The 21,333-nt window shown below is 35.9% G+C and overlaps 1 protein-coding gene and 1 long non-coding RNA gene across 6 annotated transcripts in view; one reads left to right on the top strand and one right to left on the bottom strand.

Annotated features, from left to right (window-relative positions):
* The window catches only part of LOC149801385 (uncharacterized), a 147,942-nt gene that overhangs the window by 60,262 nt on the left and 66,347 nt on the right, over positions 1-21,333 (bottom strand). For 2 of the 4 annotated variants that reach the window (XR_016420640.1, XR_016420639.1), the window contains exon 1: positions 184-444. The exons of 1 other annotated variant lie outside the window; for it this stretch is intronic. This is a non-coding gene — a long non-coding RNA (uncharacterized LOC149801385). Of the gene's footprint in view, positions 1-183; positions 445-8,813; positions 8,914-21,333 lie in introns of those variants that run through there. One more of the 4 variants, XR_016420641.1, reaches the window with a different exon arrangement.
* The window catches only part of LOC149801386 (roundabout homolog 3-like), a 62,977-nt gene continuing 56,455 nt past the window's right edge, over positions 14,812-21,333 (top strand). For both annotated transcript variants that reach the window (XM_089955459.1, XM_089955458.1), the window contains exon 1: positions 14,812-14,957. In XM_089955459.1, coding sequence (XP_089811585.1) covers positions 14,885-14,957 — 73 coding nt within the window. In that variant the 5' untranslated portion in view covers positions 14,812-14,884. The remainder of the gene's footprint in view (positions 14,958-21,333) is intronic.

The raw sequence follows: 21,333 nt of genomic DNA, 5'->3' as shown, positions 1-21,333 counted from the left end.
TTTTGAATTTTTAAAACTTTGGTATTTACAAATAATGCAAGTTAGATTTATGCATCAAAGATGTATTTAATTTTGTTCAAAATTTTCTTGTTTGAATCTGTACTGGCTTCAAATTTTACTCTTTTTTTCTGTGTTTTAACTGTGGTAGAGTTTCAATATTATTGATAATTATCCAGTACTCACCTCCCTCCTCCATTAGACATTGACTGCTCTCTAATACATATCATAAAACATGGGTTTGTTCCATTGTTATTGGCCATGAGTCATCATCATTTGGAGATTGGGAAAACACGGTTTTGATCTATTGTTATTGGTCATGAGTCATCATCATTTGGAGATTGGGAAAACACGGCTTTGTTCCATTGTTATTGGCCATGAGTCATCATCATTTGGAGATTGGGATGACATCTTGTGATATACACCTTTTTATTTCTGCAGATTAGATTTTATTGATGTTATTCTGATGCCATTGTAAAAGCATATTGGTCTTTTAATGATTCATATTGAGATGAGAATACAACTAATTTATTTAACACAGATTAACAAAGATTTGAAATTAATCAATAAAATATTGATAGCCAGTAATATTCGTCTTATAACGGACTGTTCATATAAAAGTCAAATAAAAGCAATTATAGATGAACAAACTTAATTGAATAAATAATAAACATTCTAAGTCTGTTTTGCTCAACCTTTTCTCACAGATCTCACACAAGTTGGTTATTACTATTTTAGTCTTGTCACCCATCTGTTTTGTCCATTAACACAAGTTGGTTATTACTATTTTAGTCTTGTCACCCATCTGTTTTGTCCATTAACACAAGTTGGTTATTACTATTTTGGTCTTGTCACCTATCTGTTTCGTCCATTAACACAAGTTGGTTATTACTATTTTGGTCTTGTCACCCATCTGTTTTGTCCATTAACACAAGTTGGTTATTGCTATTTTTGACTTGTCAACCATCTGTTTTGTCCATTAACACAAGTTGGTTATTACTATTTTGGTCTTGTCACCCATCTGTTTTGTCCATTAACACAAGTTGGTTATTGCTATTTTAGTCTTGTCACCCATCTGTTTTGTCCATTAACACAAGTTGGTTATTACTATTTGAACATATGATAGGAAATAGGCTTAGATTTTGACTATTTTCACAACAAGGATTGAACGTAAAGCAGATGACAGGTGTCAGAAAATTTAATTTTTTGAAAAATTTGGAGCATAACCTTACTGGATGATTGTCACAATACAAGGTTTTCTCTTTAAAATTCTCAAAATAATTCATCAATCCTAAATGAAAATGATATCAGACATCTAATATAACTGCTGTGTTGAAAATCCTGTTATTTTGATTCTTCACGATGAAAAGTAGTAGTGGCGTGGGGTTTTGTTGTTTGGAATGACTTCCTATAATGTGAAGTTGGTGCTGAGTAATAATGGTTGCAATCAGACCTCCAATATGGCCACCAGGGTGGCCATCTATAAAATCTCGTAAGCGCTACTCCTCCTCATCAGGTGGTCATACTGACATGATTTTTCACTAAAAGACTAATTATGATCTATTGTTGGTCCAGAGTGAAAATGGTCCTGATCAAGAGCTCTAACACAATGGTTGTTGTCTTTATAAAATCTTGTCATTACTTCTGAGTGGGTGTCATATCAACCATGGGGATTTTCACGAAAAATACTGCTTTCAATATGTAACGTGCAACTATAATCGGTGCATATGCACCTTCCTTGACCAACCCATATAAGATCAAGGACAATTGCAAGAAATTTGTGTTAGTAAGATTCCGTCTTAAAAAGTATCAAAAGACGGGTGATGCACCAACCTGTACCAGGAAAGCCTAACGTCGAGTCGCAGTAAATCGCCAAAACTTCCTGCAAGTGTTCAATTTCACCTATATCTTCAGCAAACTGCCACGTGCAGTCCACATCGACGATGAAACCACAAGGATAAGTTCCAATTAAAGTCAGCATCAAAAAAATTGTTTCAAGTTCAGCTTCTTTCCACGTTTAATAGGGACTTGGAAGAAATTACCATCAATATTTGCAGAAGCTCCTGATTTAGTATCTCACAAGCAGGAGCTTTCCAAAATCACATTCTAAAAAGCTAGTCAGCTGCAAGTAAGACCTTCTGATTCTCGGGGCTATGAGGGTTGAGGTTCATTATCTCATTGCCGCTACGTTAGGCGGATTGGACTGAGTATGAAAGGAAGAAAACGTAGATCGACACTTCGTCCTTTCCTATCATTAATCTTATGTCTGTCCCGTCTCTATATTCTTTCATATATTCTTGATCACGCAGCACTTATTGCTTAATAGTGAAGTGTGACTGTGTCAGCGTATTTATAAATAGATATAAACCAATGCCAATATTGCTAAAGAAAATGTGGGCTTTGGCAGACTACGCACACATGTGTAGTCTTTTGCCGATTCTTATGTATGCATTTGGAGTCTTGGACGGTATTCAGACGTCATGTCATCAAGCTGAACCATTTTTGCATTTCCTGAGGAAACTTATAAGGCTGGACAATGTCCCAGATTCCGAGGTTCTTCTACGGACAGGCATTCCATGTATCCACATTCTGCAGATGAAATCGCAGATGAGATGAGCAAGCGATGTCACTAAGATGCCAGAAATGAGATTAGCAAAAACAGATCGTCTACAGCGAGCTGAAGGAGGGAAAGCGATCTGAAGGTAGCCAGAACAAACACTTAAATGACTCCCTCAAGTTTTCCTTCAAGGACTTCAATATTCATCCTGAGTCATAGAAGTCAGAAGATCATGCACAGGATCGCTCAACGAGGCGCAGTCGCATCAATAAGGAGATAAATACTTCAAAATGATGAGAATTTTCGTCAGTGCATTAATGCCAGCAGCACAAATCTTAGAACTGTATTACGTCCTCTTTTGATGAAGCAATAACAAGTGACATCTCCTGTCCAGTTTGCTAGACAGGTAAAATCACAAATTGGTCTAATTAGCCACTCATTTACTCGCAGATATGCAACCAATTATTGATTAGTAAGTAGTACATGTACCAAGTATTTTCTTTTGTGATTTGTATCCCGGATATAGGTCACAGCGTCTGTTCCCCGTTAATTTTGCCCATTTATTATATGAAGACCGTGCATTATTAATCCACAAAAGTGACAATTGTTTACTCGATGATTTTTATTGTCTGTAAATATGCTACGTGGTTCCTTATCTGTGCTCGGAGTTGTTCGTGTTTTTCCATTTCCGCCTCCACAGCCTCGACGTGAGTCATGTTAATTATTGTATCCTCGTTAGTCACCAAATACAGTTTACTAATCAATTTGAGACTACTCTATACCGCTGCAAGCAACTCTGAATAGATTCGTGAATGCAACCGTATCAAAATTAATTTGCTACAACCACCAGAGACAGTTTACTATCGATATTGCCAATACAATAATTCCGATTGGTCCTTTTATTATGGTTATTGTTGCATTGAATCCTGTCACATAAATACAACAGTTGTTGCCGCGGCAAGCCCACTGATAGCAGCTACAACCAAACACGCATATGTAGTTCACGAGTTGCGCAGTGCTCTCGGTGATTTCATATCTCAGCTGCTACTCCGCTTCGATTATTTATTTTGATTGTCCATCATAGTTCTATTAATAATACAATTTCGCAGTACAGTTCTAAGACTGGCAGACCACGTTCTTGCTTATCATTTCCAGATGCAATATGCACAAGCACTTCTAACCAATTACCTTTTCTAGCTGGAACAACTGTCATATCATTATTTTTGTTCCAAGGATCTCAATACGGACCAACCCAAACAGTATATAACAGTGCGCCGCTCGCGTTGTTGAACCTGAAGCATCATAACTACAATGAATGCGTCGCAGTTCAGATTAACGTGTGTCGTTGTAGTGATCCTGACGTGAGAAGTGTTCTCAAGGATACTTGTGCGTTAACAACCGAGTACGTTGGGGATTCGATTGATATGGCAGTACTAAGTGTAGGGTTATGTACGCGCTTGCTGATTTTAGAATCGCGCTTGGTCACCAATGTTTTATCCTTCGTCTGATCTTTTCATTGCTTGATTCAGTCTCATATGCGCCAGTGGAAAGCCCAACAATGTTCAAGGTGGTGCTATTGTCTAATGAAAACAAACGAATTATTTGCAGGAAAACCACCAAACGGTCGCGATTGAAGAACAATTCTGATAAACAATTAATTACGCCAATGCATTTTCGAGTGTAAGTGATTCACGTAAAAGTCTGGTTTCATAGACGAGATTGTAATCATCAACGCAATGCTCCTCGTTGTGTTTGTAACAACACTCTTTATTTCAACATTTATTGCAATCAACACGCTAAATCATTAAGAAGTAATCAGCCCTGTCGTCCTATACATCATTGATGTCTTCCATAAGTTCATGCATCACCGCGCGATATGTTTTATGTCCACAATGTCACTGGTGAGCAGTTGCTAGCAAATTGATGCGGTCTTAACAATGGCGTCTGGTACGTTGTTGCCAGCACGAACTGATCCCACCAGTGTGTCTTAATCGATCCGTGCGGTCGTTAGGGCGACACAGTCCATCAAGGCCGCTTCCTTTCTTTTCTTTTTGCTTTATCTGCTATTTCGTTTGTTCGCATTCTTGTTCTGAATTAATCATATCACTCATTATCAACAAATCAGTCTGGGTTCGTTCGTGCTGCCCATGAGGGGATAGTGCAAGCAGATAAAACCTTTATTCCAAGTAAGCACGTTAACAGCGATACCTGGGTTAAGTGTTTCATATTATTGAGTGTGGTCTTAGTAACCTGTACAAGAAATTATATATTGCCAAAATTAAGTTCACACAGGTGTTGCCGGTATTGATGAGGCTTGTCTTTTTGTCACTAACATGATGTAACGCTGATCAAATTAAATCATTTGTTGTTAATATTATTATTTTTTACAAAGTCATTACGCAATATTATGGTTATTCGAAATTATATATCATGTTTTCTCAAATAAACAGGCTTGTTTTTTGGGGGGATCACCATAAAATGTTGCAAGCATAGATATAAATTCATCTGCAAACATGGAGAAAATAAATTCCGAATACGACCAGACTACGTTTGTATGCAATAACATCAAATATTATCAATAGTTTTTTCTTCATCACTGTTTGAGTATTCACTCGTATCATAGGAGGATTCATTCGTGTATCTCTCTTCAGAAGCTTCAGATGTAGTAGGTGATTTACTCAATAACAAGAACATGGTTGTTTCTTACAATAAATTATATTATAACTTTTTATTCCTTCTGCTAATAATCTTGACCAAAATCATTCCAAAATTTATCAATTTATCAACATGTTACAGATAAAGCATATAACACCTTTTGAGCCCCTTTGAAAAATTTGTATAATGCATTCAAACGAAACAGTGGTTTAAGATTTTTGCTTTTTTTTACATGCTAGTCATCCGGTAGGTTAACCCCATTTTTACAGACTTCCATAAGTTGCCTGATTATATATATATATATATATATATATATATATATATATATATATATATATATATATATATATATATATATATATATATATATATATATATCCCGCGAGGCTGTCTGGTAAAATTCAATAATCCGTAGCTTCTGTTGTTTCTATGCTATGTACCTGCAAACAGTAATATACGCCACGGGTTGCACATAGTATGTGGATTGCTTGCAAAAATGGGCAAAAGATTCATGGAGGCTGTGACCAATATCAGGCATGTAAATACAAACCGACATAATGATTCTACTTGATGCCATGGTCATTTTCGAACTCATAGGACAAACAACAACATATGAAATCAACATTATAAAACCAACCACAGAGATAAACGCATTTCAGTACAAACATAAACGAGAGAGATCGATATAGTTATCTAGCTTTCTAGATGGTTGTCTAGATTATCCTCTCCTTTTTCTCTCAATGTTGTTTAATGGAGACCACTGGATTCAAACAGACCTTATTCTTGTGAAAAGGTGTTGATATGTGATATGACAATATAAGAATTTTCAATCTGCATTCTCTATAAAAACCAACAATGTAATTATGATCTATATGAATAAATATGTACAGTATTTGAAATCTAGTTTGAGAGAGAGAGAGAGAGAGAGAGAGAGAGGAACTCTATCAAGAAAATAAATAATACAATTTCCTGTTTTCTTTAGAGTCCATTTCAAAATCACAATCTGCAAAATCGAAAGCCGAAAGAAAAAAATTTAAAAAAAAAATTTACATATTCGCGCTAGGCAGAGCATAACATGAAATCAGATACACTGCAGATAAAACGATTTTAATAAGATTTATTTAAATCGAGGTCAGTATTAATAAAGGTGCATTTGTATTTACGTGCAACAATAAGAAAGTCCATAAACATTCGTACACAGATCTCTCAAAATGAAGTTTTATTATCACGAGTACCATGTATGATATGAAGACAAACAACACAGTAATGTTCCTGTTGAAATTCCCGTTTAATTTTTTTGTTCAAATTAGTCACTGTCGGTGTCATATGATGAAAGTTAAATACGCTACAAAAGTAATATGTTCGCACGGGAAGTGGGTCATTGAAGATGTGAAACTTGTCTTTCCTTTTAAAACAGAACTGATCTTTAAGAGAATGAAAGAGAAAATAAACATTTTTTTTTTGTGGAAGAGGTATATGGGGAATGACGTCATATAACGATCGAGAATAGACTCACTGATCGGTAATATCCGCATAGCAGCTATTAGGGGCAAGACCTTTGTTTCCAGCAGATGAAAACAATAGATTGAATTCTATTTTCTTCTTCATCGTGCCTAAGCTTCTTATTTTAAGAAATAATCTTTGAAAATCTGTGGAAGAATCGAGACGATATTTTTTGCAAAAATATTTACTTTTAGAACTAAAATGATAATCTAGAAGGATTTAATTTACAGGCTGTCAATCATCTATTAATATGAACAAAACAGCGATTATAATTTGTGGAATACCAATGACGAGGTAACACTAGGAAGAGGCCCAAGTGGCCAAGTGATCGCTCACCTTCGACATGTTAAATAGCCAATTGCATTGCAAGGAATGTTTATTAGTAGGATGCTTTCTTGACAACTTTCTTTAATTTTGTTGGTTGATATGTTTTGAATAACATTTTTCTGAAAGTTTTTTTTCTAGGGTTTTGTTGCATGTAATGGCATGTCAAAATCTTTTCCCCACTATCGAAAGGCCAAGTGTTCAATTCCGTTTAGTGTTTTTATTTCTAAAATAAAGTTTGTGAAATGTTGTTTTTTTTCTTCAGCAAAGACAATCATATTTGATGGCAGATTGGCATTATTTTATACAAGTATGAAAGGCCTTCAAAATTAGAACGCTTCCTAACACATTTGGTTACATTTTGGTTAGTGTTTTTTTTAGACGAAGATATTTAAAGCTCCAATATTTTTAGTAACATCAGTGATACTATATGGCAATCGGCATTAACTGTACAATCGAGAAGTCCTTCACGTTAGGAACCTTTCTGCCATATTTTGTTGAAATTTGCCAATTTGGTTTTAATGACGAATCTGAATCATTTGTAAAACTTAAAGAAGGTTAGTACCATGATGATTTCTACCAAATTTGGTCAAATTATGTTCAGTGGTTTATGAGAGGTGGTAAGTTTAAAGATGTTACGATTTTTATAATTTTGGTTATATCTGATGGCATTATTTTTTTGTAAACTTGAAAGCCCTTAATGTCAGGATGCTTTCTATCAAATTTAGCCAAATTCAGTCTATTGTTATTCGAGAAATCTTTTTTATAAGCTTTTTCAAATATTTTTAGCAACAGTGGCTATAGCCATATTTGATGGCATATCAGCGTCATTTGAAACCAGGTCGATCACTGAAATTTACAAGTTCTGTTGAGTGGTTCTCAAAATAAGTTTGTTTAAAAAAAATTATATATTTAGTAACAGCAGACATATTTTACTGAGGATCGGAATTGCTTTTATATATCTGAAAGCCGTTCATGTCAGAATGCCTTTATATCAAACTTGGTCAAATTATGTTGAGATGCTGTTGAGAAGTCATTTAAAGGATTGTTTGTTTTTAGTAACAAAGGCCATTTTGATGGCAGATTGTCATTACTCATACACATTTAAAACCCTTAATGCCAGTATGCCTTTTGTCAAATTTGGTAAGTTCTTCTGAGCTGTTTTTGAGAAGAACTTTTAAAAGATTTTCTAATTCTCGTAACGGCTGCTATTCATTTGTACAATTAAAAATGGTAAAAAGTGACGTTTTCTGTCAAATCCGGTCAGATTTGGTTGAGTAATTCTTTTTAGAAGTCATTTCAATGTCATTATTTTAGTAACGGAGGCAATATTTAATGCAGGATCAGTAATAATATATAAACTGGGAAGCCCTGCATGTCTGGTATGTTTGATCTAAACTGTCCCATTTTTGTTTTTGAAAACGAGAAAAAGTTTAAATAGCAAACGTTGCTGGACTCGGGACCATACTATAAGCTAATTAGCCTTTAGGTGAGGTGGACATAAAAGTTTGGATGTAACTGCTTTTCTTCAGTTCATGTAAGCTTAATATCTGATGTGTGCAGAATCACACCGTTTTAAACTTGTATGAAAATCTTGAGACAGTGTTTACGAGAATAACACTGACGAATGGAAAATAATGCGAATATGCATTAAATTTGTCTCTGTTGTTAACATTATAGGTCTTAAAATATGTAAGAGGGAGAAATGAAATTTAAATAAAATCAACAAGTTATTTTTTTCTTTACAGTACAAATTGAAAATTTAAGAGACACTTACAGTATTGTGAATCAAATCCCAAATAATCCTAAAGGTCCTATGATAAGTTCAAAACTATAGAATGTTCTGAATGTAATTCTAAGAACAATGTATAAGGAAGTGACACACTTTCGAAAGAATTAAAAACAATAGCAAAAGGAAGATGAAGTGGCAAGAAGCGGAGGTGATTCATCTCGTACAGGAATGAAACAGAAGAAACAACGTAGTGTAATAAGGTTCCACTCCAAGGGTAGTTGTACTAAGGTTCCACTCCAAGGGTAGTTGTACTATGGTTCCACTCCAAGGGTAGTTGTACTAAGGTTCCACTCCAAGGGTAGTTGTACTATGGTTCCACTCCAAGGGTAGTTGTACTATGGTTCCACTCCAAGGGTAGTTGTACTAAGGTTCCACTCCAAGGGTAGTTGTACTAAGGTTCCACTCCAAGGGTAGTTGTACTAAGGTTCCACTCCAAGGGTAGTTGTACTAAGGTTCCACTCCAAGGATAGTTGTACTAAGGTTCCATGCCAGGGGTATTTGTTCAAGATTTTGAAGGAATAAAAATACGTTATGAAAAATATGACACTGAAATAGAACACAGTATTATTTTTTAAAATATTTTCTTAGTAACAAGAAAACAATGTCTTATGAACATAAAATCATCTATCCCCAAAACAGTAAGGAACGTCTAGTAATAGCAAATTTAAATTCTGCCAGATGCTAGAGAGAGTGCGTTTGTAACTAAGAATCACTACCAACTTTTATGTAAACACAAGAAACCGAACAGACACGCGACTTTAACATGGTCAGAAGCACCAAGTAACATGTTGTGAGTGCATGGGTATACAGTTTGAAAGGGCAACGATAATGTTGCACTCTTGACTGGATTGTTTCACTCTGTCTAAATGGAAATGTTCAAGCATTAAAATAAATCAACTGAATGAGTTTGGCACATTAGTGGCGAATAGAGTGTGGTGAGATAATGCTAAAAGTAGATATCAAATGACAGTGTGCATTAATGTATACGAGTAAATTATTTCTTTGGAGCAAAAGGCATGGGTCTGTGTAACGGAATCTCATGCATTAAAGCTTTTCCAGGGCATAGTTTTAACCACGTAACTGTGAAGAAAACCTCTTCTGGTAAAATGTTTCGGCTTTTTGGCGGGCGTGGGATCGGGGTGGTTGTGGGGTTGGCTCAAAATCAGCTCCTCTCCACCCACCCCCGTACTATCCCTGATAAGAAGACATTTACGTAAGAAATGCACGTAACATATACGTAAATATCCTTAAGATCAAGTTCTACTTTCAGACACTGGCATCTGAATGTAATATTTTAGCCACACACAAAATGGAGCATACGAACTGTTGAGACGAATTTTTACTTGAAATATACAGTACGATGACCCTGAAATGTGCATAAGTCTCGAATTCGACGTAAACTCAATCGTTTTTGTTATATTCAATGCCTAGAAGTTACTCTTATGACTTCAGTCGCCAATGTACATTTGAATGACTGACAATTCATTGACTATTACTATCCAAAGCAATACTATTATCATATATATGCTCGAGCTACTGATGGATACCACCATAATCATTACTTATCTCTTCATAAAATGAGTCATATGTTAATTTAATACTTCCTGATGTTATGTATATTTGATTTAATTTATATTTGATTTAATTTAACTGTTTGCAAGTTTTAAAATCTTTTTCTTTCAAATTTCATTTTATGTCAAAATATTGTAGTTTTGTTTACTAGGAACTTTATATTTTTTTCAGAAAATAGTTTGACCTTGACTCTTCACATGTAAACACCTAAAGCTGACCTAGTTTCCGAGGTTGATTTCTGAAATCACCGAGACAAGTAAACAACATTTTAGTTTTATCTTATTCTTAGAGTAAAATTATTGGTTTTTGCCAAGGTCATACAGAAACTACGTGCTTTTGGACGTAAATACTTCTCGAAGATTCTATAAAATTGACCGTCATCCGGTAATCTGATTTGCATTTCAAGTTATTGTGTAATCTTTGTTTATTGAGATTTTTTCAGTCGAGCTTAAAAACACTGGGAGGTAAAAATGTTCTTTTGTTGTGTCAGTCTGGAGTTTTTTTAATTTTTATTCAAATTAATTGGATTCAAAAAGAATTAATTCTTTTTCCTGGAAATATTTGAGTGAACATTCAGAATTCTTGGACAAAGACATTTCATTAAATTTTATACGGAAATTCAAACACCAGATTATTGTTTGTGAATAACACAGAACTGTAGACACAACAGTACAATAATAGCTACAGTATACGTCATCGCCTTCCATCTTGGAATTTTCGTCGAGACTCGAATTCGAATTTCATTAGAACATGTCATTATTAGGACTTCTGAAATTTAATTCGTAGATTATTCTTAGATTTTTGGGGGATTTCATTATTTAAACGATAAATTCTTATTTTATTCATTCTTTCAGAGTTTTTCCAGGGAAATAAATTATTTGTTAAATATTTCACAGCTTGTTTTTTTTTTTCTTCACTTTTTCTTTTGTTACTATTTATTAGAGCCTAAACACATAACATTAAGCTGAAGACTTACAATTTTTAACGCGGTAATTATCAAACATTGAAAAACAGGGCTTTGCAAATGAATACATGTATTAATATATGATGCAGATCGATCAGTTTAAAAACTGACATTTACTTCTTTGTTTTGTTTTCCTTTTCTATCACATTTTGTTTTAAGTATGAGGATTAATTTAAAGCCATATTTGTTGTGCTTAATTGGGTTAACTATTGATATTATCTAGCATTGTTAATGATCGCCCAGGTGACAACTCTCTTTGCCCGCAATACTGATTAACTTATGAAGGAGAATTAATAAATCCCGCAAAATAAATACACAGCGTGCAAATCTTATACAGGGGTATTTATTTTCATTAAATACATTAAACAAAATGTTTCTAGTAAATTATATAACGAAATGAGATGGACTTGATCAAAAAGGGAGACTTCATGCTATAGTTTCTCGCAATCGTTAAGAAGAGCTCCTTATCATCAAACATATCTACCCCACTTCTCGAACCTTGAATGATATATCAAACTTCATTTAAGTAAAGACAAGAATAATAATATTCTTCTGGATCATTTACGTGTACTTTGTAGGATAACCAATGGAGATTTTTGTAGGCAATCCGTGCCTCCTATTTACGATAGTCACTGAATGCACATGCTCTAGAATCGCTTGTATTATAGATTATGTGCGTAATGTTTGAAAATAATATGCACGTTCAGCAACACTGTGAAAATGCAATTATTATTTACGGATCTACAGACTGATAACCTAGGATAAACCTGAAATAAGTGCCTCCAAACCGAATTTTAAGCAGACCTGTAATGTAAATGTATTACATAATCATCAAACAAGGTAAACGCAAGGCTACCCTTTTACTCGAAATAAACCCTAACCATATCATCAGGGACACACACACACACACACACACACACACACACACACACAAACACACACACACACACACAGTGGCTAAACAAAAGTTTATGGTTACGTTCCTGTGCTCGTGCGACCGCAGATGACAAATATTATCAATCTCAAGGATAGCATGGAAACCACGTGACGTACGCTTTTCATCACGCACAGCGCCCATTGGTCTGGTTCTGCTTGGCACTCCGTCCTGCGATGAACCGAGTCAGGCAACACATTTTTACAATTAGAATTATTGTCTACACCATTCCATATGAATGAATAAATGAATGAATATATATATATATATATATATATATATATATATATATATATATATATATATATATATATATATATATATATATATATATATATAATGACATGTTCTCCAACGTTTACAACACATTTTCTATAATTTATTCTCCAAATGAAAACCATTAACTCTTTACTAACTTTCTTATTGAAAGCACATATTCGTATTAGCATTGTAGCTCACATCACAAATAATATTGCACAACCAATCTGTAGCATTATGCTTTCATTATGTGATATGTATTGGGATTGTTCTTCACTGTAGCAAAATTTATCAAATCAAAAAATATGTAATATACTTTCTCATGCAAACATTCTTTGTTAACCACCTCCTAGGCTTGGGGTTCGACCGTTTAATTTTCGGCCAGGGTGGAGTTAGTGCTTTTCGTTAATTTCAATCTATTTTATTCACCTAATATAATGGTTATAATGGGGGCAGGAGATGGCTACTGGACATCCGTAGGTTTTATTTCGAAACAACCTCTAACTCCCCCCCCCCCCCGCTTACACCGAAATCATTTTGAGTGAGTTGAAATATGTTTATCAAGTTGGTCATTTTATTACACATGCAAGAAGTTTAGACAAGTACGCTAAAATTTATATTTATTTATACCAGCCAGATTCTAATAATTTGTTGATGTTATTGATATTATTGTAATCCGTACTATATGACCCTCTGATCTGATAATATTACCGTACATATGAATGAGAAGCTCATTGAGATGTGACAGGTATGAACGATGAATGGGACGAAACAAAAAACTCTCGAAGACACAAACGGGATTTAGAATTAGTTCTTTAATTTTTTGACAATATCATGCTATTGTATACTTCACTGGAATATGTAATTGTAGGTAAGACACGGGGTTTTTTTGACATTTATCGGCATAAATTTATATCAACCAGACTGTAAGAACAGTGTCTGAAAAACATATTTAAAGTCATGTTTAACCAAAACATTAAATCACGTGTTATGGTAAACAGGGAACTGTCTGCATATTTTATACGACATCGGTGTTGTACAGAGAGAACCTGTTGCCATTGTTTCTACCTATTTTTGTAAATAAACTGGATTCATATTTGTAGAATGTAGTTTATAATTTACCATTGTTGAACTAGTCTAGCTGTACGAGATTACATAGTTAGCGCAGAATCACTTATCGTTATTGATGTAATGATAATGATTAAATTACCTCACCTGAACCTATACGACAATCACAAGCACCAACAACAACTCATTTTTGAACACCAACGATGTCCATTGCAAATTTTGTGAGCATTCATTAAATATTTTGAACACCAATGATGCTTGTCGAACTTTTTTTATAGACCCACCTCCAGTAAAGCCCAACGACGACTAGAAAGTGTAGTTTTAAACAATGACTGGAGGGTACTCTTGGTCTGTTCCCCCACCCCCGCTGCTTCAAGCAAGCGTAACAGAGTGGTCTGATATCCATGACCTTTATGAAAAGCACCCAAATGTTTCTGAGAAATGTTCTCAAAACCAATGCTGACTGGACCTCAGTTCATTTCTCAAATAGTTTGGAAATGATGGATATAATGATGACAGGTCTGTAATTTCTTTTATCCTGGGCCGTAGAGAGCGATCACGTGCGCTGGAGTAAGAAACATCCAGGCCTCTCCTATTCTTGTTCAAGCAAACTTTTCTTTAAAATTAAAAATGTAGTTCGGCCCGGGACCACTTACGGACCCGAACCCCGGGGATATATCACTGGTTGCCCCCCCCCCCCGGTCGGTCCTGCTTTTATCAACAAGATATTTCTCTTTGAAAGTCGGAATTACTCGAGCTTCCTTCCTACGATTAAGAAATACATTGTATGGCTGTGTTAATTAGATCAGTTCGTATACGCTAATGAAGAATTTTAGATGAAATATGATAGGTCCTAATTCATTCGTTGTTCAAACCAATTTATGCGATGAGTTTGTTTAGCGGCGATGGTGAATCGTAATTGAGAGAGAGAGAGAGAGAGAGAGAGGCACGTATGTTTTCAAATAACCGCCTTCTTTTTAGCTGTGACAGGAAAAAACGCCTTTATATTCTCATAGTCTGTGCACAAAGAATTTTAATTTGACCCTTCACTTGGCAAGACATAAAACAAATTTATTAGCTGTTGTTTGTTTATACCTTTTAGAGCTGTGCAGTGAAGGGAAATAACTCTTAAATAATTCAAAGCTTGGATGTTAGCACTGCGTGTCTCAACTTCCTGGTTTTTTTTAAAACGTACATTTACTTTATAGCACTGTTGACGAGTCGTCATATAGATCGAGACATGTATAGTCCATTGAACTTATGGCAGTTATGAATGCAATCCACTGCCTAATTAGTTTATATCCTTATATACTGCTATCATCAGAAGCTCGTGGTAAGCAATGTACAACAGTAGTTGGCTATAGCAATGTGTTAGTTAACAAATTACAGCAGAGCACTGTACCCGTTGATTGAGAAAACGAAAGTGGTTTTGTGGAAATCACCTTGTACCCTTCGTTTCTTTAAACTCTCACTGTCTATCTGTCTGTCATTTACTCGGTACCTATAATACGCCGTATTTGATGTTGGGGTTGCTAACTGTGACCATATACACTTGGTGATTGAGGTGGTTTGGGAGTCATGAGTAGTACACAAACCCAACCCCAACAACCATTCTACTTTCCTCACCCCCAAGCAGCAATAAACAGTATTTGTCAGATAAACACAAGTACTTATAAACTTTATTTGCCAACAATCCAAATTATGCCACAGTTTTTCTTCAAATTCCACCCATAAATGGGAAATCGCCCGAAACACCGGGTTTTTTTAACATCATTTTGCTTACTTAACCTTCCATCCCTCGTATCTCAGATTTCCCAGGAATTAAAAAGGTGACCCAACTTTAAAAAAGGTCACCCCCCTGTAAGTGCCAGTCTTGGTTAGTCCCCAGGGATTGAACAATACACCGTATATAATATTATCAGTTTTAACTACTAGCCTGACATTGCTCTGACCTTTTCCACCCATTTTCTCTTATTTGAGTTATGCTTGGGCACATCAATATAACACAAGCCAGGGCGGAAACGAAAATGTTTGTTACTACATGGACTTTCACCATATGCACAAGTAAATTACCAAGTTAAATGGGAGATCAATAAAGTAATGGACAGAGCTGCTAATATAGACAGACATATGGATGGTATCACAATATTTTCGGTATTGTTTTGAGTGAAAATTATTGGGATAACAAAGATGAAGGCTAAATATAAAAAAAATATGGTTGGTTCTGGTTACATTAAAAACATAAGGTCCGAAGGTACAAAAACTTTCTTCTTTTTTCACTTTAAATGAAGCGTAAAGTACAAGACGAGCATTATTTCCATCTTGAATATAACTTTAAATATAGTTACATATTGGCAGGTAAATCAGCCCCAAATCTGTACTGATAATGACTGAAATTTTTAGGATTGATGTCGTCTAATCGTTAAACTGTGCAAATCTGTGCAGACATGTTCATCCACACACATATTGTAAAATTTAGACTTACCATTTTATCTTATGGCTCTTGCAAGCACCTATTGGCAATATGTACAAAATGTTTTTGATCAAATCCTGTGTTTGACAAGTTGTAAATGAACTTGATATAACACAATCCTAACTACTATTGACATTTTGAATGTCATGTTTATGATGGTTGACAGCTTGAAATAAGCCTTTCCTTCAGAAATTGCACTCAGCAACATGGAATTTCAAAATATTGCAGACTTTCTCAAGAAATGTTATGGTTAGGTTTTCCGATGTGTTTTTAGGTTATGCTTGATCAGAAAACATCTTTGAAGATCTTCATCGGTGTACAGGAATAATAATGTGTGACTTACAATATAAATTTATATACGTAGATGCATGAAAAAAAAATTAATTTGTTCCTCTTTTGGGGTTGGGTGTCTATGGCAATTTTTTATTTATGAAGGCAAAATTGGGCCTGTTACATGATGTCGGCATCCTCAGCATGTTTTAAATTATTGAATGATGTCTAGAGATGTCCAGATTCTAGGAAACTTCCAGGTACCCGTCAGTCCTAACGATCGGTTAGCCTGGTACCCGATCAAAGGGAAGTTGTATCAAATGTGAACCTGAACTGTTTTTTTTTGTTGTAGGTTCATACATGCAAACCCGCAAGAGAGGTATAAGTGTAATTATTACTAATAATAGTGGCAAAAAAGTGTAATCTGAACATAAAAAGAGCAATCTGTATATTACCTGCCATAATTACCGAGAACTGTATGAAAACCATACGTTTATGATACTTACCTAGATTTGCAGTTAAAATTCTTGTCACGAATAAACTAAATCCATGTCGATTAGTAGTTAGGGTGAGCATATAGACACAAAAATAAATTTAGAAGTTATTTATGCATAACACTAACATTAACAAGTCTGTTGTACATGTCTAACTTTCGCGAATGGTCGATAAGTCCACGAATGCTGAATATTGTATTACATCACTATTTGATTCTTTCAAAATTTTTAAAGTGTCATTGATTTGTTAGTAGTGAAGGGGGGCACTTTACGGACAATGGGAATTAGCATTAAAAACACCCTTGGGGCACTTTACGGACAATGGAAATTTAACATGGAGAAAAATCGTGGGGCACTTTACGGACAAGGGGATTTAACATGGGAATAAATCGTGGGTCACTTTACGGACAAGGGAATTTAACATGGGAATAAATCGTGGGTCACTTTACGGACAAGGGAATTTAACATGGGAATAAATCGTGGGTCACTCTACGGACAAGGGGAATTTAACATGGGATTTTTTTTTTTAAAAAAAATTTTAAAAAAAATTTTTAAAATTTAAATTTAAATTTAGGCAATTCAAAGACTATCTCTTTTCGAGATATATGGCTGGCCCTGAAAAGGGCCTTTGGGTTTTCTTCTTCTAATTTCTTCTTTTCCTCCACCAAGTTCTTATTTTATCTCCAACACTCTTTCTCTTCTTTTTTTTCTCCTTCTCTTCTTTCTTCTCTTCCTCCTCTTCTTCTTTCTTCCTCTTCTCATTTTCCTCTTCTTTTTCAATTTTTTCGTTCCATGTTCTTATTCTTATCTTTTCCTCTTCATCCTCCTTCTCCTCCTTTATTTCTTTCAACAGATCACTGATGATTACCTTCATTTTTCGTAAATTGTTTATCTCCATCTTCACTCGATGGGGACTATATGAATAGTGATCCTCGTTTAGGTTAACCAACATTTGCTCTATCATTCCTAAATTGTCGAGGACGTTTTGCAATTTTTCCATTTTGTCCATTTGGTTAGAAGCCATCTTCTTTGTATTCTTTGCAGAATGGTTTGAACAACGAGCACTGTGGGTTCTTATACGAAAAGCGCGAACGTGAAGGAAAACATCCCTCTAAAACATAAAATGGATCTTACCTAGATCATGACCCAACATCGCGCGTACGTGAAGGAAAACATCCCCCTACTTTCTCATTTCATATAATGAAACCCTAACTATACTCTTCACATACGCTAAGAAACCCATAATCTACTATTCACACTAACATACCTGAGCTCTTACAAACACAAACACACAAACACACAAACTCATACCCTCACACTATCTAAAATAAGAGTTAGTGTTTATATACACACTACTCTACCTACACATTGGCAAATTAATAGTTATTTCTTTTCTAGAGTATTGGGTAGCCCTGAAAAGGGCTGTTTTTGTTTGGAACTTCATGGACACCTGGTTAATGGTGGCACCTTCCAGGCCTGGCGCCACATACACATCTTATCCCCCAGTTACTTTTTACCTTTTGGGGGCAGAGAGCAGAGGCAGGATATGTCGCTTCAGAATCCCAATTTTCGCTCTCTGGGATTTTGAAATTTCTTCTTTCCTTTTCCTCCTCCTCTTCTTTGTTTCTTCTTTCCTCTTTATATCTTCTTTCTTCTTCTTCCTTATATCTTCTCTCCTCCTCTTCTTTCTTTCTTCTTTCCTCCTCTCTTACCCTTCCCTCCTCTACAATGGCTTCCGCGGCCAGTTCATTTAATATGCGCCTGGCATATTCCAGATGCACATGAAGCTCCAACAGTTTCTCAAGTCTCGTGTTCATTCTTCTGGCTGTGTTGATCAATCAACAAGGGTAGCTGGACTGCCGAACGAGTTTCAATTTATACTGAAAGCGCGTACGTGAAGGAAAACATCCCCTAAAAAACATAAAATTCATCTTACCTAGATCATGACCAAAAAACATCAACAACGCGCGGACCTAAAAGAAACACTCGCTCACTTTTTTATGCTACCCATCACTTCAATAGACTATCCACATACGCAAAGCAATTCAATCTAACTCCAAATATACACCTCAAACACTAAGAAAAGATATCATTTTAATCTACTATCCACACCAACTTACTTGAGCTCTTACAAACACAAACACACCAACACATACCCTCACATTTTTAAAAAGAGTTAGTGTTTATTTTCACACTACTCTACCTACACACATTGGCAAATCGATCGTTATTTCTTTTCTAGAGTATTGGGTAGCCCTGAAAAGGGCTGTTTTTTTGTTTGCTATGGCATTCTTTTTAGTTTCTAAGAATGCGATGTCCTCTGAGGATAGACTTTCTGGCAATAGGTCTGCTTCTTCGGAAAGAGAAGAAGAATTCTTTGGTGTCGATACGACAATCGACAAAGCCTCTGTCAGCTTCAGGTTGTTGCTGCTGCTGCTGTTGTTGTTGCTGCTGTTGCTGCTGTCTCTGAAGTCTGTACTTCTCTGTCCATTCTTCTTTCTCCTTGTTCATTTCTTCTCTGAAGAGCTCTTCTATCAGGTCTTCAGTGATTTTTAACATTCTCACATTCTCTATTTCTTCTGGCTTCGGTATCAGACTGTGTCTGACCCTATGCAAATTCACGTAGGCTTCGTTGAGCTTAGCTAGTTTGGAGCACATCTTCGTAGGAGGATGAGTCGACAATGGATGGTTAGACTGAAAACAACCCCGGTTCTTAAAGTGAAAGCGCGGACGTGAAGGAAAACATCCCCCACACGGTTTTCGATTCGCAACGTTCAGTGATTGTCATGAGAGGGATAGTAAGAAATGAAAGAGCATCAATTCAACATTCTTATAGCTAAACAAAAGACAAAAGCATTTTTTCAAAACACAACATTTTTTATTCAAAAATCACTTAACACTAAACAACAACTCTAACATTTTTAATAATAATCCAACACTATAACATCAAACAATTTTTTTTCAAATCACAAACATTTTTTTCTCAATTCACAATCTACTTTAAACAGGGCTGACAACGTTGTGAATGAAATTGTGATTTCCACTGTTGGAAATCATTAGGCCATTGATGGACACTACGTTTCCTAGCTTGAGACAAAAGATAAACATAATGGTCACAAAACCATCGATCTACTTTCACATCATTTCTAGCAGAAGAACGAGGATCGAAATGAGTCACTAAATGTTCTAAGGAATAGCCCAGGCTCCGATGATGCAGAAAATACACACAGTACTGTCCACACACCAAGGAATCTGTGCCTTGTAATTTCACATTATTGAATCGGGTGGTTTGAGCATTTCTTCTCATAAAGTCGATGATATCGTCTTCCAAAGGGGGCGATCCATACGAATCGAAATATTCCACACATCCTTCTTGAGGAAAGTAGACGGCTACCCAGTGGGTTCCTGGGAGATGACTGTCGTCCGTGTTGATCACGTAAGCTTGATGGTCTTTAGGTTTGCGATGAGGGAGTTCATCTTTAGCACAGACGACGGGATTCCAAGAAGACGTATACGAACTGTGGTTCAAAAGGTAATAAAGTTCCCAGGTATCCATTGTTTTGTGTTTGTTTTTTTTTCTTCTTCACAGGTAATAATACGTTGTCAATTCGATCCTGACTTTTTGCTTGAAAATGTCTGAGGAATAAACGGTTATTCGTTCTGTTTCCTCACTCTGATTCAGGAGAGCTTCGATACGATGGATCTCTTGAGTGGTTAATGGTGGACAAGAATGTTCACGCAAGTCTTTATACCACTGGTGCAACACGTCTTTGTTCGAGATGAGACTCCAAGCTTCGTCCAGATACTCGTCCAATTTTTCTTCTTGACTCAACATCAGGCATTTATCGTGTTGAATTTGACTGGGATGATCGTTTTGACATCCATAACAATTTTTCTTGATCAATTCCGTCATTTTGTCCACCAAGTGTTTGGCAAAACAGGAGACTAAATGGGCTTCTTGTTCTGGCCATCGCGACTTCATCAAAACTTCTTCGTCTTTGTCTTGAGATTCTTCTCCTTCCACGGTCTCCTCACATTCCATCTCCAAAGTTTCTTCACTAGGTAAAGAGGGATAACAGTCTTCCATGACTTCTAATAGTCTAGAATGACTTCTCTCAAACTGTTGATTTCTATGGTATTATCGAATTCTGCATACAGGATGACGTTCACTGTGTTATCTGCGGGTAGTGGACTCGCAAACTGAATTTCCACACGAATCTGGCCAGATTTTATAGGGTGGAAATGTCCCTCGTCGCTGCCTTGGTCTGGAGTGAAATCGAAAGCCCACAAAGTGTAGCCTCCGTCATAATCGTCGTACGTAATGCCATGACTGGTGTTGGTTCCTAACTGTCCGGTGGCTTCGTACAGGGACAAGTACGATCTCAAGTAATTCTTCTGGGCAAAGTTAGGCTCGAAAGGTCGGGTACACAAGGTCTTGCCATCGCGACTGACCTCGATCTTGGACACATTGT

The sequence above is a fragment of the Sinohyriopsis cumingii genome, chromosome 4 (assembly GCF_028554795.1).
Source record: "Sinohyriopsis cumingii isolate HCF-2022 chromosome 4, ASM2855479v2, whole genome shotgun sequence".
NCBI classification, from domain to species: domain Eukaryota; kingdom Metazoa; phylum Mollusca; class Bivalvia; order Unionida; family Unionidae; genus Sinohyriopsis; species Sinohyriopsis cumingii.
This window is presented reverse-complemented; position numbering and strand designations above follow the sequence as displayed.